The sequence below is a fragment of the Cydia splendana genome, chromosome Z, assembly GCF_910591565.1.
Source record: "Cydia splendana chromosome Z, ilCydSple1.2, whole genome shotgun sequence".
Classification (NCBI taxonomy): Eukaryota; Metazoa; Arthropoda; class Insecta; order Lepidoptera; family Tortricidae; genus Cydia; species Cydia splendana.
Window position 1 is genome coordinate 4,846,009 of NC_085987.1, and position 26,252 is coordinate 4,872,260.

At 37.4% G+C, this 26,252-nt stretch overlaps 1 protein-coding gene and 1 long non-coding RNA gene across 5 annotated transcripts in view; both read right to left on the reverse strand.

The window, feature by feature from the left end:
- The window catches only part of LOC134804314 (uncharacterized), a 538,216-nt gene that overhangs the window by 72,903 nt on the left and 439,061 nt on the right, over window positions 1-26,252 (reverse strand). The window lies entirely within an intron of this gene.
- LOC134804294 (aquaporin AQPAe.a) overlaps window positions 1-26,252 on the reverse strand; it is a 109,542-nt gene that overhangs the window by 72,903 nt on the left and 10,387 nt on the right. For 2 of the 3 annotated variants that reach the window (XM_063777298.1, XM_063777299.1), the window contains one exon: window positions 25,296-25,352. The exons of the other annotated variant lie outside the window; for it this stretch is intronic. In XM_063777298.1, the coding sequence (XP_063633368.1) occupies window positions 25,296-25,352 (57 nt within the window). The remainder of the gene's footprint in view (window positions 1-25,295; window positions 25,353-26,252) is intronic. 3 annotated transcript variants of the gene reach the window in all.

The following is a 26,252-nucleotide window of genomic DNA, read 5'->3' on the forward strand; positions in this document are numbered from 1 at the left end:
ATATGAAAAAGTTCACTTTTTCCCTCCTCCCCCCAACCGCACCCCCCGCCGACCGAAGTTGGAATGTGTATTATCAACGTATAAGTACGATAATTTACTCAAGTCTAATAAAAATACTCTTATGACGGCCTTTTTTAATATTTATTAAAATTGTACTAAAAATTCCTTAGTTACAACTGCAACTGCAACTAAACCATTTCTTTTTAAATGACACACAATAATTACAGCCATTAACTCGGTTTATATCTCCACTTTAACACAAATCGACATGTGCAACAAGAAATGAATCTACCCGTCCATTTGGGTAGATACGGGTAAATACCGGGTAGATGGGTATTTACCGGGTATTTACCTGGGTGGGTAAATTGGGTAAATACCCGCGACCCATCTCTAGCCTTACGTATTAAATTTGAATGTTAACGGACAAATAGGGTCTATTGTGGTCGCACTGGTGGTCATATCCGTACAGTCAGCAGCAGAAGTTGCTAAACGGGCGAGGTGTTCAAAATGATCTTGACGCGACGTTATTGTTAAGAGAATAAGAGCGTGTCAAGGTCATTTTGAACACCTCGCCCGCTTAGCAACTTCTGCTGCTGACTGTACAAGTGATGTTTTTATTATTTGCCTATTTCTATCATCTTCCTCGCGTTGTCCCGGCATTTTGCCACGGCTCATCGGAGCCTGGGGTCCGATTGGCAACTAATCCTAAGACTTGGCGTAGGCACTAGTTTTTACGAAAGCGACTGCCATATCTGCCTTTCCAACCCAGAGGATAAACTAGGCCTTGTTGGGATTAGTCCGGTTTCCTCACGATGTTTTCCTTCACCGAAAAGCGACTAGTACGTATAAATATCAAATGATATTTCGTACATAAATTCCGAAAAGCTCATTGGTACGATCCGGGGCTTCGGATTGAAAGTTGTACGCTCTAACCGCTAGGCCACCAGCGCTTGTATTTGCCTATTTCTATATGACACAAAACTCTGAAAATTCACCTCACTAGGAACTTCATGAACTACGATAACGGTGGTAATAAAATTTCAGTGCGCAGGAGTGTGCTCACGATAAGCTCCCTCGGATAACATTATTGCATTATGGTCTGTTGACTCGCCACAAATCTGCTACTTGAGCACGTTTAAGGATGACTCACGCTAGACCGGGCCGAGGCGTCCGACACGTCATTTCTAAGGCGGCTGATCGGTGATCTCGTCCATAGAAAACGAAGCGCCGGAAGCTCCGGCCCGGCAGCGGCCCGGTCTAGCGTGAGTCATCCTTTATTTAGACACGATTATCATCTTGTAAATATAGTAGCAATGTTTACTGTCTATTTGTACAGGGATATACGAACAGAGGGCTTACCGCGAACCACGTTCGTCGTGTTGCCTCACTGTCGCACTTATAAATTCGTACGTAAGTGTAACAGGAAGGCAACACGTCGAACGTGGTTCGCGGTAGGCCCCCAGTTAGCGTTGCTCATACAATTTTTCGTTTACCCGCTCACCCGCTCCGTGCAAACGCGCCAGCTATTATAGCGGACGCCCTAAAGCCGACCACTGACTAAAGCAGGCCACTGACGAGCCTTCCAAATGGATGCCGTTACAATGGATTCATCCAAATGGACGGCATCCTAATATTAAACATTGTACGTTTTGACATTCACGGACCGATTTTGGATTGCAGCCACGCTATTTGGACTGTTGGAAGGCTCGTCAGTGGCCATCTTAACAGTCCGCCGGACGATATCGGCCGGTCAGTCGTAAATCGGATAGAAATATAAAAAGTATAGGTGAGTTGACCGTGACGTCACGATGTAATGTTTCATATAAATTCCATATTAGCAAATCGTTTTGACAGTTCTAAAAAAGTAACTGATTTGACTAGTAGGAAAATACCCTATTAAGCAATGGCTTCAGTCAATGGACTGAAATGATTAATTTGATTTGCCTTTTATTCAAAATGGCGGAACGTCTAATTACATAGTTTTGTGTTAAAAAAATCCAAGTTTACGATTTCGATAAAGTTTTTCTCGTTATTGTTTTTAAATTGTTTTAGTAACTAATTAATGTTTTGTGAACGTAAACAAATTTTAATAACTACCTATGTCTGTCCGACGGTAAAAAATATTGAAATGTAGTTTTGAAGCGGCGCATTTTACAAACTTTAAAGTGTTATTTTTTGTCAAAATCTAATGATCATCGGCCAACGATTTTAGATAATTTGATATTCAAATTAACAACCAAAAATAACTTGAATAATTAACGTTGTGAAAAAACGTTATTGTTAACGTTGTTGGCGCTGACAAAATTGTCGAAACCAATTTTATCAAGTTGTTTTGTGTAATTGAATTACAAGCCTCCTTACTTCCTGAATGGCTACTGGTAGAGACAATTACATAATTAAGACTGTTAATCTTTATACAAAATGTCGCGCCTCAGTAGAAGGTACCTATCGAAGAAAAATGTTAAGGCAGATTTGTGGTATTTTCAATTTGATATCGAACAAACTTTATGTTGATGTCACGGCACTCTAAAGCAATAAAAACGGGTCACGTTATAGTTGACGCTCCTTTTAGTGACTAAATGGTTGAACCTTGTTGTATAATACATTAGGGTGACTTTCGTTTATTTTAGAAAACAACGAAACAAAAAAAATGCTACTTTACTTCGTTTTAGAAAGATTCGAATTTAGATTGAAACAGAGTCACAGAATAAATAATAGTACTAGGTACAGAAGATTCACTCTCTAACAAAACGTGTCTGTTACGATTAGGACAGATATGACCGCTAGGTGGCGCAAGCGCCACGCGCGGCCTATGGCTAGCCACCAAAATTGGTGTGGGACGGATGTACTTGTAGCTACTTGTTGCGAAGCGACGAAATCGCGGAATGAGCCACGCCTGGCAGAGTGTACATTGTAATGCACTATGGGCCTTACGAGGCTTTATCAATAAATAGGGCACACGTCTTTATCAATACGATTAACAGTCCTAATTATTAACCTGTCTGTGCTATTATGATAACTTGAATCAAACATCTTTCTCACGATTAAGTACATCTTTGCGGACATAATACGATATGATTTGCATAACTTATTGTCCGATCGATGTCGATGTTCTCCACAATTTTGCACTTTACTTCTTTGAGATAAAGGCTATTATGTATTGACTTCGATTGTACAATTAAAATGTTCCCATATTTCCCTGTTCAAGCCACAAATTTGAAGCTCATAAATAAAATAAATAATAATTCATTATAATCATTAATAATTGAATGGCATTTAATGTGCTAGCACAAATTTAACCTTATAAAGTATAAATATAGAATTGTAGATGACCTCCTAACATGTAATAAATAAATAATTATGGCATCCAATCTCCACTAATCAGGGAGACAAATTCAACTGTTATCGTTCATTAATCGTGACATTGGTGCCGATTACTTAGAGATGCCCCGAATATTCAGCAATTATTCGGTATTCGGCCGAATGATGCCTACTATTCGGCCGATAACCGAATATCTGTTGCACGTACCTAAAAAGAAAAATTACACAATAAAAATAACCAAAAACAAGGTACCTTATATTTCATATTTAAAATGTATTCTTGTAATGTTGTTAAATACAAGACCCTTCATTGAGCATTTGTTGATTAAAAACTATTTTATTTTTGTCATGGGTCTGATTTGATGACTAACTACATGAATTAATTCTGTTCTACAAAAAATATATCTTATAAAACGTTGTGCGTTGTTGGCGCCGCGAAGCGGTCGCCGAGAGAGGGGCCGAATATTCGGTATTCGGCCAAAACCACTATTCGAGGCATCTCTAGTGCCGATATAGAGGAAACTTCCCGTGCTATTTTTATTACAAGCTTTTTATAGTTTTTATAAACTTGCAATGTACTTACGTATGTATCTATAAGTATGTACCTACGTATGTAACTATGTTTGTACGGGTCAAATCTTATAAGTTAAATTTGACCCACTTCCGACTTCCAATGAAGCTGAATATTTCCATACATATGTAAATGTAAGTCGGGAGACAATGCAATATTATACGACTACAAACTAAAATTAACAACTCAACAATTATATGACAAACTGTCATTTTAATACATGAGTGCATTCCTTATTTACGTATTTCACGAAGACACAACGATAGCGCCATCTAAAGTACGCGCAGAGTCATCTAGCGACAAATTCTGTTACTAAAGGGTACACAATAAAAATGTGATCAACCGAGCCTATCGTATTGTTATTATTTTTTCATCTCTCCTGTTCGGAAAGTTCACTTTCATAGGCTGATAACCGGGCGGAAAATTGCATTTCCCACCCTAGGGTGGAAAGTAATTTTTTTTGAATGTTTACTTCGACCAACGGCTAACAGCCATATATGCCATATTATTCAGTTAAAAGCTCTCATATTAGCTTCCGTATGACTGAAATTGGCGCCGTTTACATTGTGTTTGGAAAAAAATCTAAAACCATAGACAATCCGATCTTAAATTGGGATGTGACTGAAACGGCCTTAATGTATACGCGCCTTAAAAAAAGTGAAACTGAATGAATGAATGAATGTACCTAATGTAAAGGCACCTGTACACAATGGGCCAGCGCCGGCCACTCCAAGGGACGCATTTATGCGTTAGAGGGAGCAAGTGATATTGCTATGTCATTCTACCGCATGGCTGCGTCCCTTGGAGTGGCCGGCGCTGGCCCATTGTGTACTGGGGCCTTTATGATAACATTTTAATAAACATTCATTGTCATTTATATTAATTTATTAACAAATATATATGTTTATTTTATACATTTAAATATTAAATACAAGTAGTATAATTTTTATACTTACACAATAATAATTATTTTGGCAGTAGCAACATTTTTATTTTTATGAAAATAATAAAATAAAGAAAAAAACTAATTAGGAAAAGGCGGGAATAGGTATTGGTACTAAATAAACTGTTGTGACATTACTTGCTCTGGTTCAAAATGGATTTTTCAAGTGATTCGAGTGACTTATAGTTATATGGTTTACCTATGTATCTGATAATAATTTGTTCTAAATAAATATACTTACCAATAATGAACCTACATATATTTCTCGTGTTTGACTTTCCTCATAGTCGAAATGAAAAGTAGAGTGTTTAACTCGGGCAAAAGTAACCATCTCACCCTCGAACTATTGGTATTTAGTAAATATCTCGGGTGAAATGGTTCACTTTCCACCCTTGGTTAACAATCTACTATAGTTCGTCGAAACTGTATGTTACGTTTGGCAATTTGCTATTATCACGTTATTTAATATTTATTTAAGTGAATAAAGCCAGTTTTATCCCATTGTCTATGTAAGCAGTTGCTTTATAAATCCGTCGTTTACAAGCCATAGAACGTCTACGAGCTACTCGTATGTTGGCCCATTGAAGATAACAGATATAAATATGCATTCTTGAAGATCAGAAAGAGAATTTTTAATACTGTATTTATTTTTCTTCATAAGGTACAATAATAATACTGTATTATTATTACTTTGTAGAGTTAGAAGCGGAACAAGCTATTTACTTATTGGCTATGTGCTATGTGCGAAGTACATGGTGGGGGTAAGTAAAGCGATCGCATCGCATGAGGTGGAGAAAATTGGAACTAACAAAGGATAGCGTCTTTAACATTTCATACAAGTTATATGGCTCGAAATGGAACTTTAATTTACGATTACTCCTGAGATATTCATTTAAATGTATGTATGGTGTAAGGGACCATTGTAATCTGTATGTAATGCTTAATATAACTAACGTATTTAATTTGATAATTATTTAAACAAAACCTTAACAAGATATACCTATAAACCTTCTTCACGAATCCCTCTATTGATAGATGAAAATCTTGTGAAAATCCGTCCTGTCGTTTTGGAGTTTGGAGTAGTTTTCTAAGATGTAGTGAATTGACGTTTTCCTCTAGATTTGCGGACGCTAGGTTGCGTGACAGTCGTGCACGTAGCGAATACATGGAATTTGCATGAATACTATTAAATATATGAAAATATTACGTTTGTAATGAATGACACTCCCTCACTTTGTTCTGTTCGAGTGCAAAGTTAGCATAGTTAGACGGACTCTACATAGTTATTCCACTTATTACTTGTTGTGATGTAAGTCAGTTTATCGTAATAGTTAGCGTGTGGACGCGTGCGCTATTCGTTGTCACGGTCAACACATATTCCTATACATACAAACTGAGCGCCTTTGATATGAGTCCAACGCTCTAGCGCCTAGAACCCCTAGTGTCAATTTCATTCGATAGCTTGACGAGCGTTCGCGTTGCGTTATGTCTATTTTTGTATGAGATTTTGAACAGCGCGCCAAGCGGGACGTATTGAAAACTCAAAATCCCATACAAAATAACACTTAATTCAAACGCGTACGTCCCGTCGCGCTATCGAATTAAATTTACACTTTGTACGGAAAATTGCGGAAATCGAAGTTCGCAAATTGCAGGCATCATTCTGTCATTCTAATTACGCCTTCATTGGAGTCAAAGTGAAAGTTCGCCGCAATTTGCGATTTTCGGTTTTCGCGGTAGGTATTGGCAATTATGATTACGACTCACGCTAGATCGGTCCGAGTCCGGCCCGAGGCTTCCGACACTTAGTTTTCTAAGACGGTGTTGCGCACTACACTTTTTTTTTTATTTTTATGTTATCTCTACCTACTCAGAATCACGAGTTCTTTCGATTCTACTAATATAGGAGAAAAAAGTGTCCTATTATTTTAATTTTCTCTTCCATACCATTTTTCATACACATTGTGCGACAGTACGGAAAATGTATGGATATTTTGGGACGGCTTTTATTAAAATCGAAAGAGGTAAGGATTCTGAGTAGAAATAACATAAAAAAATAGGGGTTCCCAATCCTTTTCAGTCCGCGGCACACTTGCAAGTTTAAAAACTGCGGCGCCCTAACCTAGCCAGGCTATTCGAAATAGATAGGTAACATGGTGAGGATTGCCTCACGGCGCCCCTCTTTACTGTCCACGGCGCCCCAGGACGCTGCAGCGCACATCTTTGAATAAAATGGCTCACGCGATATAAACATTTCGTGCCAAAGTGTGGATAAGTTATTAATTTTAAATGTAAACGTTACATTTTCGTACGGTTTCGGCGTTCAGGTTCTAGTTCATGGCGACACTCCTCATCCTCACTCTGTCTGTCTTTGCACTCTTTGCATCGTTAGCTTGGTCTCTGTAACCTTGCTTAAATCAATATTGGTTAATGTACAGCTATTTTGGGCGAGCTGATATCAGCTTTCAGTGTGACATGTTACATGATAGATATGACTATCGCCGAAATAGGTGAGTGCTATATAGAGAGGCGGAATAGAATAATTTGAAGAGGCCATAAGCCTATTCTGATAAAATAAATGAATATACAGGGTCGAAACAAAAAAATGGGCCCTGAAGGGAAATTGCCTTAAAACCTTAAGTTAGCTCATTTTACTTAAAGGAAATAATCTTTTATTTTTAAAAAGAGACAGAACTGCATTAAAATATTTCTTATTTTCATTTTCGTTTGTCTAAAAATATTCTTGAGTACCAAATATTCGATTTTATGGATATTTTGTATGATAGACGAGTGTAAAACCTAATGTTTCTTGGAGAAATGTTATCATTAACATTAACTGTATTACAATAGAGTTATTACACTGTATACAGTGTTTATTTCTGGGAATTTTTAGTCGGTTCGATTCCCGGTCGAGACAAGCGAATCTAATAAAAAAATTGAATGCAGTTTTGTTTTGTAGGACCTCATTCAATCGGAAGTCAATTTGTGTAATAAAATAAAGTCCTATAAGATTTATTTATCTATTTACTGACACTCAGGGAAAAAAATGCTGGTTGTTGCCGAGAGGAACGAGAGGAACACGTTCCTGGGCCCCAAACGAAGACCGGACAACTTCAAATATTTTAATGCCGCGCAAACTATTTGACAAGAATCAGCCAATCAAAACTTTTTTGAAGTCATAAATATATACAGAGTGGTAGATTAGTGTGGTATGGACATGTAATGAGGAGGGATGAATGCCTTATGGGCAAAATAATGTTAGGGATGAATGTTGATGGATGGAGAGCGGATGGTAGACCCAAAAAAGCATGGATGGATTGTGTGAAAGAGGATATGAGAAAGAAAGGAGTGAGTGCTGAGAAGACGAAAGATAGAGGAGAATGGAAGAGAAAAAGATGTTGTGCCGACCCCACATAACGTGGGATAAGGGCAGGAAGAAGAAGAAAAATATACTAAGAGGTTCGTCTATATACAGTTTCTGTCGCACATATATTGAGTTAATGTGAAAAAAATACCAAACAAGGAAGCTTGCAGAGCAAGTTATTGTATCGGTAATAAAGAATTGTGTTGACATTAGCGTCGTGCTGAACAATTTGTCGTATTAGCACCTGGTTGCCACTGCCATGGCCACTTTATTTGTCCCGATGTGAATTCCGCTTGCGAATCATGAGAGCCGAACTAAACTAACCACCAGTACAAGTGAAATACCTTCATTCACATCTACAATAGTCTTAATAAATAGGTATCTAAATCTTAATAACTATTATATTTAAGTAAGACTTGCTCCCCGAAATTGTATGGCGAGTCCGGCCCGGGACTGATTTTATTTACAAAACCGGGACGGGAGAACACCCTATTAATATTGTAATCTTATAGACGCACGCTCAGAGACAAAACTAAAAATAGTATTTTTACCGTGTTCTCGGGAAAGTTGCGCAGCTTAAAGATAGTTTATCTCTCCATATACCTATTGCTTTACTACAAAGGCTTGAAAAGTTATAATTTGTCGAACTAGCACCTGCTTGCCACTGCCATGGCCACTTTATTTGTACAGATGTGTATTTCGATCGCTAACCATATGAGTCGAACGCTGTAGTTACACTAGGGGGCCGAGTTACAATGGTTGATAGTGTCCGTCTAAGATAACTTTGCACCGATTTGAATAGAACACCATACAACATTTTAGTCAAGTTCGAGTTTAGATGATGATTTCATGGAGAATTAAGGGAACTCCTCAACTCTTAGGGTCACTTGCACCATCCCACTAACCCGGTGTTAACCGGTTAACCGCGGGTTAGTGGGATGGTGCAAGTAACGCTTATAAGTATACTTATGGCGATTTTTTTATCAGTAATCAAGCAATTTCTTGAAATAGTGTTATAATATGGTGAAATCTCGGAGTAAAGGGTGAAATGGAAGTGCTCATGAAGACCTAATCTAATTGTATTTGTTATGAAATGCATTATGATGGTAAAAAGTTTAAATGGTATTTCAAACTAATTTATGAGATTGTATATTTTAATATTAAAGATTATTTTCTAACGTAAACCAATTCGAAACGAATTTAAGGTGTTTTAAGACCGCCCGTGTTTCGACATTCACTGGGAAATTCTCTTAAGACCCGAAATCATAAGACGCGATAATAAATCTAATCACTATTAGTTTACTTACTAGAATAGCGTGCACGTCTCGAGGGCTTAGGCTACTTTGACTAATTTGCGCGAAGGCATTGTCTATTCGACTGTTCAACTTAGACAAGTAAAGAAAGACTGTCAATCTCCCTACAATGGTAGTGTTTCTTGACATTTGTAGATGGCGCCACGAAGACAAGTATAGGTTTTGTACTTTTACTAACAATTGCGATATTTGTGATACCGTAGACCGGGGTGACATTGGAAAATTTGGGGTTACTTTGATAGATTTAAAACGGCCATAGAATTACCATTATTCATTATTTACTGAAAATGTTCCTGTAACTAGTTAGATTACTATATATTCATATTCACCTACTGTAAATAATCTCGCATAAATATGGCTTAAAAACTAGAATTTTAAAGTCGCCCCTACATTTGAAAGTCACCCCGGTCAATGGTACCGTTGATCTGAGAATGAGAGAGTTCTGTGCGAGTAAAATAGATAGTGGTATGGTGTTAATCATTTGCCCGCCATTTTTCAAAAGAATACACGTATATGACATTATTGGTCCGAGCTACCAAATATATAAAATATATTTACAAGTTATAATTTGACTTATTACTTTGACCATTTAATTTTAATAATAGTTTATAAGTTTTGTTATTGAATAAATTTTTAAACATTTACAACTATGGTTGATATTTTTGAGTACTTAGGTAACGATGTTTTACGTAAAATGCCTGTAGTATTTTTTGGAAGTTTTGCACATTAATTTATTTAGAAATGTAACACATAAGTAGTAAAAATATAATGTTTTTATCGATTATATTTTAAATTAATTCCAACCAAAAGACACTTGAACGAACTGTAATAGGGACCATCATTCGACGTGAGAGGTATAACAACAATGTTAAACGCTGATGTATGGGGGCTGCCAGTCCTTACATTAACCTGTCTCTGCCAGTAACATTGTTTATGAGAAGTGTCAACTCGTCACACGTTCGTGCATCACTAATATCATCTATATTATCCTCTAATATAATATGCGGCTGAAAGAGAAGGAAACAGGCATGCTGTGCCGATTCTATACGCGTATCATGCTATTGTGGGTCGTATGGCACGAGTGTCAAGCGATTCTATTTTATTTTGTTTTGTCATAACTGTCTAATGACAATTACACTAATGTGTACAGTCTTTGTTATTAACCTGTGTCAATGATAATTCGTTTAGACCCACTACACGTGAAATTGTCCGCATGTAAGATGTGTCGAACAAAACGAAGAAAAAAAAATAGCTTAAGAGATTTTGAACACTTAGCGCCACTTGCATCTGGGGTTAAACCTGGAGTTACCATGGTTACCAGTAATACCAGTACAATTTGACACTGGTACTTTATCCGGTTAACCTCGAGTTATAGTGGGCTGGTGCAAGTGGCGCTTAGACACAAATGCGCTTGATCTGTGATCTTTTAATCTGTAGGAAAACCCAAATATGGAAGTGTTTTGTTGAACTGGGAAATAATGGACGTCTTTTGGGTGATATACCTAACGATGATATTGGGGAACTTCGAACCAGTAATATATATAGTACAGGGAAAGTGTGCTAGTAGCCTCAGTAGCATACCTAGCTGGGAAGTAGTACAAACTTTATTTTATTGAAATTTATTTCGGTAGTTTTTTAACCAGCGATAAAAGATGTGTGCTAATTCAGTTGTTTGAAGTTGCGAAGTTTATTTAATTGTGATTTGTGTTTTGCACAGTAAGTAAAAAATTACTAGATTGATAAAAAAACTTTTATTGGAAAATCACCGTGCTACATTATCATTACCAATCATCTAAATAAAGTGGTAACATAGCTGTAAAACGCTACCGCGCATCGCTCACGCTGCCGCTCAAGGCCGCATCACGCTGGGTTCGATACGGAGCAGCGTGAAGGTCCAGATCAGACTTAATAGGAACGACAGGGTTACCAACATAACTTACATAACTATTCAATAGTGGGAAAGATTCAATATACAGTGTTTTGCCCATAAAATTACCGGAGATCCATAAAAGTGTCCCATCGGCCATCATTTCATTCTCTAATCAATTAAGTATAGAGGTTACTACTTCGCCCTTCTAACTGGTGTATTCTGATTTTAACACAGACATGAGTGACATTTCTTCAACATAAAACGTCACTTTTGACACTGACGGATCAGATCCACAACTTGTTATTAAAATCAGAAACCAAATGTTACCTTTAGTCCTTTTTCATTTGTAACAGTCGGGTGACGATGACAAACACAAAATTAGTAGTAATAATAACTACCTATCCAAGGCATCAAATTTGACGACAACCATGACGGTTTTTTCAGTCCCATCAAAATCGTATCAAATCGCGGCCACTAATGGCTTCTTCAAACTGCCTGCACTCGTTTTTTACTGAATTCCGGAGTTGTCATTTGTTAATAGTAAACAAGGAAATTACGTTTCACGATCACATCACATCGAGTTCCAGAGGGCTAACTGACTGATTGTTTTTTTTTCTATAGGCATAGCCTATAGAAATAAAAACCGGGCAAGTGCGAGTCGGACTCGCGCACGAAGGGTTCCGTACCATAATGCAAAAAAAAAAAACGAAAAAAAAGCAAAAAAAAAACGGTCACCCATCCAAGTACTGACCACTCCCGACGTTGCTTAACTTTGGTCAAAAATCACGTTTGTTGTATGGGAGCCCCATTTAAATCTTTATTTTATTCTGTTTTTAGTATTTGTTGTTATAGCGGCAACAGAAATACATCATCTGTGAAAATTTCAACTGTCTAGCTATCACGGTTCGTGAGATACAGCCTGGTGACAGACGGACGGACGGACGGACGGACGGACGGACGGACGGACGGACGGACAGCGAAGTCTTAGTAATAGGGTCCCGTTTTACCCTTTGGGTACGGAACCCTAAAAAAAACAATCGAAAATAATGCTGCAAAATTATTACGTAACCTTTCGTTTGTATCTGTCATCCCCATACATTTTTACATTTCGATTGCCGTTTTTTGATAACTAAAAAGGCCGGTTTTTAATATTATTGTCGATTTTTTTTTACTTAGTTTTCGATAAAATTGGGTGGTACAATATAAGCGCAATTTCACAGTAGGTACCAACCTAAGTACCTATGTCCTAAGGTTGCACCTTTTTTTATTTAACTTGTTGTTCTTTTTTGACTATTCTCGTCTGCAATATTCTGGCATTCTCCTTTGTATATAAGTAATGTAATTTGATTATTTCCTATGTTATTTTAGCAATTAAGGAAGTTGCGTCCGTCCGCCGCACCGTGCGGTCGGCTCAGCTATTTATTTCATTGTTGCGGTTTGGCACAATGACACCATTATGTACATTTTGAGCATAAGTATATCTCTAGCCCTGTGGCTCTGTCACACAGGGGACATAGTACGGAAATCGTTTCTGTATCTGTGTCTCACGCATGCATGTGCGAGTTCCGTAGGGCAGTTAAAAATATCTTGGCGTAAGGCGTAACAACAACATGACAGAAGAAAATAGTTATTTGTTTCACAAGACAGCAAAGTTGTTATTTAATCTCCTACCGGAGCAAGAGAAATATTTCAAAATTGAACCACGAGCGTAAAATTTTGAGCGATACCATGGTTTCAAGGCATATAAATTTAGATTTTACTAATAACTCTTTACTGACCAAGACGTTCAACACGATCAACCTGTGAATAAAATGTACTCGTACATAGGTATAAAAGTATATACGAGTAGGTACCTACTAAGGTACATAAGTTAAGATAATTGCTTACATAGAAATGAAATTCCAAGATAAACGAAGAACTCTACAGATAAATATCTGCCCGCATATAAAGACGTTACCCGCAATGCAGATTCCGCGAAAATAAAACAAAGGTTTTTTCCGAGAGATTTCTCGTTTCGATTAGGGCGTAATGACATAACTTCTTAGACATTCTTCTGATGCATCAAATATTGCACATAAAGGTCTACTCTATATCGACCGGGATATGGACAGTGATTACTTTTTGTATTGTTTTCTAGCTCCCGATATTTCGACGCAGTTACATGCATTTTGTTCACGGGTCGATATAAGTCTAGTGAAACTAACCGTGAATTATTCAAAACTGTCTACCTACTAGGTATGTCGGTGAAATAACGCGTAAGGCAGCTACCTTGATAACCTGTATTATACCGGGTGTGGCCTGTAACACGAGCAAATAATTAAAACATAGATCGTACTCCTCAAACGGTGACACTTTTGTTCAACAACTTTTAAAAATTATGAAGTATTTAGACTCCCTATTTTTCATACAAAATAAATATTATCTTCAATGGACGCCATATCATTGTGATTGACGTTACTTGTCACGCCTTAAACATAACAAAATTCGCAATACATTGCGTCTTAGAATAAACTTTAAAACGTATTAAAAATCAAACCACAAGTTATTTTTAAAAGTTGCTGAACAAATGTTGGTCAGTAAGAGGAGTACAGCCTACTGTTTATTTTTTTGCTCGTATTACAGGCCTCACCCGGTATACCGTTAAATTGAAAGATGTTAGTTATCAAACTTTATCGGCTTCTGTTCGTGTTAAAAAATTGTGTCACGTACCCGACGCTAGGAATGCCCCTGATGTATCAAATATTTTACAAGTTGGTGTTCATAACAAATCAAAATACTCAAATAGTAATGATCTAATGATATTATGATTGTAAACTAACAATTTTGGCATCTCTTCAGATTTCACGTCACCTTTGGTGACATATATGTACAAATATTTACGGAATACTACGAGTAATTACAACGAAAACGCCTGTACGGCTACCACCAGTTTTGACATTGACAGATTAACTCGCGTCTACGTAAATTACTTTCTATACATCTCGCTTGCACTAATATGCGAGTACGAGCGAGATGCATAGAAAGTAAGTTACTTAAACGTGAGTGAATATGTCAATGTTAAAACTGGTGGTAGTGCTTTAGCTCACTGTTGTTGTTAAACGAACTTAACGTAACTTTTTGACTACCTAGTGAGTCGCATAATTTGTGCGACATTCACAACTCCTGTTTCGTTCACACGGCGTCGCAAAATAAGTTATTGGCAGACAATTTCGCGACTCACAACTCAAAAATTATACCCGTCTAGCTTCACCCTTAAGTACCATTTTATCATTTTTATTAATGTAGTTACTTAAGCTTTTTTAAGGTCAAGTAAACGCACAAGGCCGTCACGGGCTTTTCGCAGAAACGAACTTCTATCTTATAAAACAGGAAAACAGACAATTGCCAAATGTCTAGAGGTAAATTAATCTACGTTGAAATCATCAACGGTAATGACCAATGAGCGACAGACTCATTAAAGGATCAATTATAAAAGTAAAATTCGTGAGCTGGTGTTTCTCGCTTAATCAATTATTATATTTATTATATCTGACGTATATTAAAGAAGTCTTAGAGCATTTTAACATTGTCCGATCCGATATCGGTAGAGGACCAAGAAAGATGTGCAACTATTTTAATAGCATACGCACTGCAAGTGTTATTTATACGTCATTATTTCATAGAAGTTTAACGTTGAAAATAACACTTGCACTGCGTGTGCTATCATCGTTGCAGACTTTTCCAGACAGAAGTAAACATAGGCAAAGCAAAGTCTAGGAATCTATATTTTGATATTTTCCCATTGACGCCTAGTTCCCCTGCTGGGTACAAAGGTGGTGGAAACGCACAGACCAACATGAAACATCATCCTGAAAATTGGAGTAACAGGAAAATAAAAAGTTTTGGGTAGTCTAAAAGACCGTGACTATTAGTGCATGTTATTTTACGTACTCATGGTGGCAGGGAGCCACCAGTATGATACGGTTCGTTTAGAGGATTCGTCACACAGACGATTATAACTCGACATTTGTCCTTTGATGTCAATGAGCGGTTCAGAGACAAGATAAAGTGTATTAATCTGACGAGTGATGACTTATCATTATTATGAAGTAAAACACTAACCTAGGAACTTAAAAGTGTTTTCAGATACTTTTACTGTAGCTATCGGAGCTATCCTAAATTTTGGGAGCGTTTTATAAACTAAATAAATAATTAATAAATAAAATAATAAGACAATTTTACACAGATCAACCTAGTCCCGCAGTAAGCTCAATAAGGCTTGTATTGTGGGTACTAGACGACCCACAATACAAGCCTTATTGTAATCTATAATATACATGTATAAATACTTATATACAAAAAACATCCATAACTCAGGAACAAATATTTGTGATAAACACACAAATAAATGCCCTTACTAGGCTAGAAGGAGGAGGATTTTAATAGTGTTTTATTCAGAGTTTAATCTCAGTAAATGCGTCATATCAAGTTATAGAAAAATCATAGCATAAACTTGGACCCAAACCCTCCACCAACCGCCCGATATTTTAAAAAATCTGTAGACGCTTTCTTGCTCGCTGGAAATAAAAACTTTAAACCTTTTTTTCTTCTTATCATCTAATCTTTCGATTCCAATACGACGCTCGAATAACTACACATTTAGCATCTCCGGCTCCCCAGGTACATATAACTTATCTTTCTGTAAAGGCGCTATTTGATCAGCTTATTAGTACACATTCTTACCTACTTATCTTGGCATTGTTATATTTTTATAATACATACATGAATAATTGGCTAAGCATAAACAATACATACAATATTTACAGATGCCATTGTTATTGGTACGTATATTATAACAATAGGTATTTATAAGCAATATGTGGTGTAGGTGTTATGTACTCATGGGCTGGTGTCATCGGTATTTATTGATATTATTTCTCATTTTAAAACACAGTGGCTATGTTTAACAAAAAAACATATATACAGTAGCGGAAAAAAATCTATCATATTTGTGTTTTTATTAAATATTTCTATATGTGATCGACTAAACCTACCTTAACTATTATCATATGAAAGCTCTTTAAATGGAGAGTATATTAATCATATATTACATTCATATGATATCATAAAAGACACTCGTTTTGCACAAATTTATTTAAAAGTACCTAAAATAACTAAAACGCAAAGTATAGGTAAAAGTGGTTTGTTAACAAAAAAAAAAACGGACAAGTGCGAGTCGGACTCGCCCACCGAGGGTTCCGTACTTTTTAGTATATGTTGTTATAGCGGCAACAGAAATACATCATCTGTGAAAATTTCAACTGCCTAGCTATCACGGTTCATGAGATACAGCCTGGTGACAGACAGACGGACAGACGGACGGACGGACGGACGGACAGCGGAGTCTTAGTAATAGGGTCCCGTTTTTACCCTTTAGGTACGGAACCCTAAAAACAACAAAAATAACAGATTCTTGACTGAAAATCAAAATATATGATTAGTACTTGGTACTGAAACCCTTTGCATCAAGAACAGCTTGGCATCTTCGGGGCAGTGATGCAATCAGCTTTGCGAGGAAAGAATTTGGAATGCGTTCCCATTCTTCCTTTAATTGCTCAAATCTTTCATTGATATTTCTTGCTTTTCTTGCACTCACACGACGTCCTACCTCCTTCCATAGATTTTCTATCGGATTCAAGTCCGGACTTTGACTGGGCCATTCCAAATTCCTCACTCTACGTTTTTTGAAACACTGCTTAACAAGATTCGATGAATGTTTCGGGTCATTATCTTGTTGAAATATAAACGCCCTGCCGAAATTTTGGCGTGCCCAGGGAAGAAAAACATCTTGTAATATTTCTTCATATACTTCCTGTGTCATAATCCCGTTTATTCGATGTAACGGACCAACGCCACTTGCACTGAAACATCCCCATACCATAAGGGAGTCGCCGCCGTGCTTAACTGTAGGGAGCTGGTACTTGGGGTCATAGCGAGCATTGTCGGGGCGTCGTACGTACGTAATTCCATCTGTTCCAAACAGTAAAAACTTGGATTCGTCGCTCCAAATTACCTTTTCCCACATTTCGGCAGTCCAAGAAAGATGTTCATTCGCATATTTTTTTCTAGCTGTCCGATTCTTCTTGGAAATAAGTGGTTTCTTAGCAGGGCGACGAGCACGAAGTCCACCATCAATCAGACGATTTCTTATACAGTGGAACCTGGATAATTGCAATCTCAAGGGACCGGCCATTTTAACCAGGTTTTTCATTTAAGCTGGTCGTGTCAATTAACAAGGTTCAAAAAATCGTTGTGTCAATTATAGAGGTTTTCATTAATAGAGGTTGCGTTCTGACAAATTTATTTTATGGAGGTACAAATAACCATTGAAAGTAGATTTACACGCTTATTACGTTCTGTGTTTCTGGTCTATATATTGCTTCTGTCTATACTTGCACTTTATTTTCTTATCATTTGGGTTAAAAAAAATCCCTTGAATTGTAGAAGAAAGTTTTATTAGAATGTAAAAAGCATACTTTGTTTTTGATTTAATCAAAACTATTTCACCTACTACAGGCTGTGATAGATACCCAATAAATAAATTTAATTCTGGATGAATATATAAATAAAATGATCATTGCTATTAAAATATTGTTTCTGATGTCTACAACTACATTATTTCAATTAAAGAGGTAATAAGTAAGACTCGTTTCAATAATAGAGGTAAAAAGAAGAGCAAACATAACGAATTTTTTTAGCACAGTGTCAATTATAGAGGTCTTAGTTGCGATGTGGTCAATTACAGAGGCAAAATTACGAAAAGCATTAAAATCTAAATTGCAATTATAGAGGTTCCAAAATTTCAATTATAGAGGCCTTTTGGTCTCAAGGAACCGGGACCGGACCTTTGGTTGCAATTATTGAGGTTTTCCATTTATCCAGGTGCCAATTAACCAGGTTTCACTGTAGTAAGTACGGTCGCAGAAACTGAATCTCCAGCCGATATTTCTCGCATAATGTCGCTCGCCGTGAATCGTGGATTGTCTCTGGCTAATCTCAAAATGTTGCGGTCAATCAAATGTGATGTGCAGCGTGGGCGACCAGGTTTGTTGGGCTTTTTTACACATCCGCGAAGCTTTTCGCGTTTTAAAACCTTCGATATAGTCGACTGATGAAGTTGAAATTGCTTAACCAGCGTCTATTGCGTTAAGCCATTTTTGTACCCCATTACAATTGCTTCTTTTATAGCTACTGATAAGTTTTTATTTCCACGAGGTCTCCCCATGACGGAACTGATAATTCTTACAAATATTGTTACGAATTAACACGATATTCTGTTTTTTATCGACTTATATACTACAAGTGACGGACATCATGTTCCAGAAATACGAATTCAAATAGATTTTTGAAATATGTACCGGCCTGTTAGCATATATTGGGCCTAGAATAAATCAATACAACCTTTTTTGATTAGTTATCAACAAATTCAGTCCCTGGTTTCATCTATTTTGATATATTTTACAGAAAAATCACAATATGATAGATTTTTTTCCGCTACTGTAAGGTTACTTTCAGGAGGTTATAGGGACCGTGCGCGTTGGAGGGTCTGCCATCTTGTGGTCTGAATCGGAAACATATGTGCACATGTACATTGCCAAAGCAAGTGCTACCATCTACCGTTCTCGTCGGTACGTTTCCTTGTGCATAGTAGGTTCTGCCATCTAGTGGGCTACATCGGAAGCATAAACGACACATTTACGCCTCGCGCCAAAAATCTGACGACTCCTAATATGCTGCCCCCTATAGTTCATGCACGGGGCCTATAGGCATCAGAGTGAGGTCATGCTGACAATGTCATGCAATGACAGCGGGCTTTTATTTTTCGTACCAATATCAAGATCAACAGCCGACTGCATGATTGGCCAAAAATGTCAAAATGTTATCTCAAGGTTGTGTGTGTAAACAATCGTTCAAGTCCCTTGCCTACCGTCGTCCGTTTATTATAAATACACATGATGCAGACACCCAGGGCATAATTACCCGATATTGTGAACATGTTGTTGTTCCTAATTCATTTGCAAAAGTTATTTAGGTACAATCGACGTCAAAAATGTAAGTAAGTTAAACATATCTTTGACGTCGACCGTACGAGTAATTTTCTGAATTATAAATACAATACAATCAGAAATCGTAATACAAGGAAGGCCTTACTAAATTTGTTGCCAATTTGATATCACTAGTAGCACAACTAGCTCTTATTATAAATCTTATTATAATAAGAGCTAGTTGCTAGTTAGTGATATCAAATTGGGATCAAATTTAGTACGTTATTGTCTCCATTAAAGTGATCTCATTTGCCAATAAACGTAACAGGCACGCACAGTCGCCATCAGATATATCGGAGCGGCCAAGGTGTTCACAATATCTGAACACGCACACTAACGCCCTGACAATACAAGCGTGTTCAGATATTTGTGAGCGCCTTAGCCGCACCGATATATCTGATGGCGACTATACCTAACCTACGTAGGTTGATGCAACTATTTTTTTAATTGCTTATATCCGGATAAATTCATCAAGCTGTATACTGAGGGAAAGGGGCTTTCTAATCTCCTTTCACATATTTATGTGATCCTTTCACTGTAAGGTATAGGTAAAAGGGATTGGGAACTACCTTTCAGAATAATGTCAATTAAATAAATATATCGCCTATATCGTGGAGCGTAATTTATGACAAAATTGTGTTTAAAAAATATTCAATCGAATTTTACACTCATCCTATTTTATTATTTCTCATATTTTTTAAGTCGGCAAAATATTATTATAGGATATAAGATACAACTATCAAGGGTATTTACGAAATTCGCCTTGTATAAATATTTATCTTCGTGCCTTAACAGATTGGTTTTCGCTCGTGACAAATTGACAATATTAATAGTAAAGAGTGGATACTTCGGAGCAAATTTTATTCAATGTGCACATATGGAGCATTCCATGAAATTGTCTACCGTTTGTCCCGTACAAACGAGAATTTTCTGAAGATTTGCAGATATACGAGTTTCCTTTTCTTTGACAAATGGCCAAAAATATGCACAGAAAAATAATCGCCTGCTTTAAATGCCGAAAAAAAAGTCGTAACACAGAAAATAAAATGCGTTTGTACGGGACAGCCCGTGGAATGCTCCATATGTCGTATTACGTTCGCCAGACTATATACACGCCACTTTGATAAGACGAGAAGCGCTCCCGGCCCTAGGGGGCCTAACCGATATGACAATGGTTTGCAGATAACGGAACGACACACTATTATTTCCATACATGTTTATCTTGGCTAGGGCTAGGGCCCTTTCAAATCTGTAATGAATCTAACAGAGCAAGAGTAAAGGATGACTCACGCTAGACTGGGCCGGAGCTTCCAGCGCTTCGTTTTCTATGGAAAGCACCACGTGATCACCGGATTAGCCGTCATAGAAAATGATATGTCAGACGCCTCGACCCGGGCACGGCCCGGTCTAGCGTGAGTCATCCTTAATTGAGTGTAATAGCGCCCCCTTAGCGTGCATTTCGACATTGAGTCTATTAAATAAAACGACGGTTTAAAATTGGCACAAAAGACCAGCGTAATCCCACATAAGCTAAATTGTCCAGTTGCGTCATGTGCCGCGGATAGAGGGACGAGCTGATAGAGGAGCGTCCCACGCGAATGTTGTAGGTACCATTTAATTTAATGGCATTGACACTTTTTACTTTTATTTATGGTTCCGTAGACCTTGCCCTAACTAAGATGTAATGTTTTGAAAAGATGTGTCTCGCCGAGTTTCTTGCCGATCCCATATTGGGATACCCTCCCAGGTGATCACGTGGAGCTAATAATTATGATTCAACGTAATATAACTTATACGCACCGGTTGCATGCGTTTAGTGTCTTATAATAAAATACCTAGTTACGCACCATTACTGGAAGACTAAAATTAACTACTTACCTAACCAGTAAATTAGACGAGTAATGGTTAAATAAAAAACAAGTTGCATCTCCGTTCAAACGGGAGATCCACTAATAACCGGTTACGGGATTATGGTCTAGTCTATTAGACTTGGAGAAAGTATAGATCAGAACATACTTGCAGATAATGGCTAGATATTTATAGGTACCTATGTTATAATTTTTGATAGATTAGAGAACCTCTTAGCTAGTATTAATCGCATCTGGCACTAGTGAAATATACTTCAGTCATTGACGTATATCGTATATATCTATGGACTGGCCTTACGGGCTCTAAAAATGGTACTAGCGGTGTTACTCACGAATTCCAGCCAATCGTGCTGTCTAACGCAACTAGTTGCGACCAATAGCGCGCGTGATGCGAACTCATCAACCAATCGCGCGCGTGATGCGAACTCATCAACCAATCTCGTTGCTGTACTGGCCCCTGTCATGCCTCATTATTATTGCCCGTAAACCAGTCCCTAGATATATATGACAATGACTTCAGTAGTTTTGTTAAGAGTTAGGTTATCAATATATATATACCTGTAGGTATTGAATTTGGTAAAATCCTTATATATTATATAGTTATTGTTTTTAAAAACCTTATAGGATCGCCTTTTATGGTCATAGAACGATTCGGCGTCGAAAAATGGAGTGGCACATTTACCAACTTAGGTGCAGTCACTTGTTATAATATCTTGCAGAACGAATAGCGCAATAGTACATTATTGTCGAGGCTCGGAAGTAGCTACTTGCAGGCTGAGGATTCGTTTTAAACGGACGACCTTGGGAGTCCGTTTAATTGAATCCGAAGCCAGCAAGTAGCCTTCCAGCCGAGTCATATATAGTGCTTTTCTCAAAAATGGTGCAAGTAATATAAATATCATAGAATTATTTTACAAAAGCAACTTTCTCACGTATATATTTTCACAGAAAAAAGTAGAAACAATTGAAAAAATTAGCTTTGCCGCCTTTTTATTTTTTTTAATAAAAAAATAGAAGTGTATTTTTCTGCCGAAAATACGCCAACCTATTTGAGACAGCTAAATAGTCGCGGTACTAATCATCTGTTTGGCTGTTTAATGGGCCTGTGCCTTCATTTGATATGGCCATTTCAACTTTTAAAAAGTTTGGAACTCGACAAATAATGGAATTTGTATGCAACATTGCAGTCCCAAAATCAAGACTGCAATGTTTTTAACTTTTTAATTTTTGACTGACCATAAACTACGCGCTTCGCAACCTATTTTTTAAACGGCAAAGTCGACTTTGCCGTCCATTTTTGAGAAAATACATATATATATGACACAATCTTATTTGTAGGGCCAGAAAGTGTCACATAGTTGGAGACGACTGTACATATCAAATATGCAAATTTATTGGCATTAACGGTCGTGAAATGTACCTACAATAGGTTATGTATATTATGTTGAGAATATACATAGGTATCTATTTCTTGTACGGGATGATAAGATCAGAAGCATTGTGTGTTGTTACAAATAGATACGTAATGGAACCGAGAGTTATGTCGTTATGTCAAACAGTATCAGTGGGAAATGCATAAAAAGTGAAATGATGAGACTTATCTTATTTTGTATATCTATTAGACTTTCGTATCGTGAGAAATGTTTGTCTGTCGTACGGTAAAATTATGCCTTGTCTACAATGATCTGTTACTGATGGTCACGTGTTATGTAAGAAAACAGCAATTGTTAACGCCGTATGTATTTATATAGGTACTTACAAAGTGAGGCTAGTAAGATGAGCAAAAATAGGTAAGTTCAATACGGATAAGTATGGCTGCGGGGTGGCTTAAAGACATATTTTTGTACATATCTGATGTGGTGCCGTGCCATGACACCTTTAAATAAAACCCTACGAACTATTTTCGTTTTTAGATTTCTTCACCTTGTTGCGAAAGCTTGCTTTCGTATGATTATTTTGAGCTACGTTGGCATTTGAAAGTTAATATACATATTATATTAAATGAATCCCTATTTCCCTTGGTCACCGCATCACGCGTGAACGGCTGAACCAATTTCGCTGATTCTTTGTGTTGTGTTTGTTATTGTCAGGAGAAGGTTCTTATGAAAGGAAACATTAAGAAAGTGCAAAAAAATAGATAGACATAGGTAGGTGAAACGAAGTTCGCCGGGTCATCAAGTAATTAATAATCTTGTGGTGCCATGCAAAATAAGACCTTAAAGTTAGGTCATGCACACCGGTGTTTGTGTGAGATTCCCTGGATCCAGCGTGATTGACAGCCCTGCGTGAACCCACCAATGTAATTAAAGAGATGGTCACCCTAGCAAACGACACAGACCACAGACCAGACCGTTGGACATCACGAAAGTGCACGATTACATAGCCCATCAAGCCTTTTTTAACAAAATCACCATTTATGTAACGAGATAACAAAGGTTTTTAAAGAACTGTTAAATGTGCGCATTGGTACTTTTTGAAACAAGGTAGGTACCTATATTAAAATAAGTTTATTGAAACTTTGGTAATTTGATTTTTTTGAGCAACACATTTAATAATTCGTTTACAATATACAGTGCTAAGCAAAACAGTCGCATTTGCACACCAGTTGATATTTGCGAAAAAACCTGTAATAAGTAATTTAATGATTCGTCAAAATCAATTCAACTAGTTATTATCTTCATTGTTTTGTATGTTACTTGCTTCGTTTTCTAACTTGGCAGCAAGACGTCGAGATCGAAGGGAAAATTGTTTTTTATTCCCAAAAATAAGAATGGTGACACTTTTTGAAGTGTAAACTGGCAACCCAAACTTAAATAACTTGATTGTCACGCTCATAAAGGTGGTATTCCACCTATCCAATTTCTTTGTCCAATGTGTATTGCGTCTCACATTTTGCTTTAATCAGAGAGTGAGACGCACTGATATTGGACAAAGTTGGACAGGTGGAATACCGTCCTAACCAACGACAATAGGCTTTTATTTTTTGCCATTTTATGTATTGTGACCTTTTTTGCCACTTTTGTGTTATTTCTAGTCAGGATCGCGAGCCCTTTTCATACTTCTATAAGTATGAAAAGGGCTCGCGATCCTATGAGAAAAAAAGTGTCCTAAAATTTCCATACATTTTTCAAAATTTCCTTTTTGTTACCGCCATACAAAGTGTATGGGGAATTGGTAACACAATAGGAAAAAAACTCTGGGACATTTATTTATCCCATTAGGATCGAAAGAGCTCGTGATTCTGAGTAAAAATAACACAAAAGTGGCAAAAAAGGTCACAATCAATAAAAATGGCAAAAAATAAAAGAAACCCTCTTTAACTAATGTTGCCAGTAGAAAATAAAAAAATAATTCGCCATAAACATCATCATTCGTCATGTACATTGTATCTTAGTTTGACTACCATTTCATATGTGTTTCTCAGTTACTTAAAGGTTAGCTGGAAGAGATCCCTTAACGGGATAAGTTCGCCTTTGTACACATTTACTGTTATCTCTCTGTGTTATGTACATGTTTTGTGCAATAAAGTGTTTACTACTACTACTACTACTACTACTAAACATTGCTACTGTTTCAGCTTAGCACATCTGTTTTGTTGTTACCTTGATCAATAAATGGTGATTATAACAGCAATGTGCCGTCCCCCACAAATTTTCTGCATATGTATAAGAGTAAGAGAGCTGTTCTCAAGCTGTCATACATATCCCAAGAGAATTGAGAAGTTCCGGAAAGCACATCACTAAAGGACCGTTGCCGAGGAATCAAGGAAATCGTACATATCTCTGTCTCTAGCAAATCGCAAATTGAAAAACGTTGTCTACCTCTCTATCGCTCGAATTTGCAAGAGTGATAGAGAGGCAGTCAACGAAACTTCAAGTTGGGTTCTCATTCTCAGCAACGGTTCTTTGAACATAGAGAAACAAAAGTGCGTTGTGCTGACCCGTCGTGCCATGCGGCTTACCGAGCAGCGGTTTGGCTGGAGCGGGCTCCTCGGGCGCCGGCGCGCCACTCTCTACATCTGCAAACACAGTTCGATCAACAACGTGCCAACATTAAAATATGTAACCCAACACCGAACTAGAATAACTATAGAAGTCTGAATAGAGCTCAAAAATGAACCCATGTGCGAGCGTCTCAATTTCTGTACTTCGCGCAACTTGACAACGTCAAATATTGTAAAAAAGAGCATTGTATCGCAGATCTGCGAAATCGACTCCACACTCGCGTTCGCGGCTTCGCGCCGCGATTCGCGTACGAGTGTGGAGCGGCCTTAAAGCCGCGCGAGATGTTTACAGTGATGTACAAGATTGCCTGTCAAATATCAAAAGCGCTACCAAAATCCGAATGTTGTTAACGCATTCACTGCCAGGAGGCGTGGCCTAGGAACAAACTTGTATGACGGTGGACGCACATGTGCGTCGGGGGCAGTGAATGTGTTAAGTGTCATTGGAAGTCGTTTTTCGCTGTTGGCGGTAGGCCCTCTGTAAGGTGGTGGTACTATAGTGCTCGAAATGCTAATGCCTAATAGATGACACCCTGCTGTCACCTCGTCTGTCACATGACATGTACTGGGACCGCGTCGAACACCAGTACTACCACCTTATGCACTCATTTAGTGTTACCGCACGTGAGTTAGGTACCATCAATTTAATCACTTTTGAGTTTATTGGGAACAACAACATAAGATGTCTTCACTAAAGTGTATCGAATTGTGCCACTATTACTTTAATACCTTAATTTATCTGGTAATTTCTAAAACTCATCGATGACTGAATTATAATTGAATTATGAAATTTATTAACATTAATAACATGGAATAAGATTAGTATTAAATAAAATACGATTATGAAATTCTAGAAAATATTTTTATTATACTCGTCTTACTTTCAAATGGCCAATAACAATAGGAATGGCATAT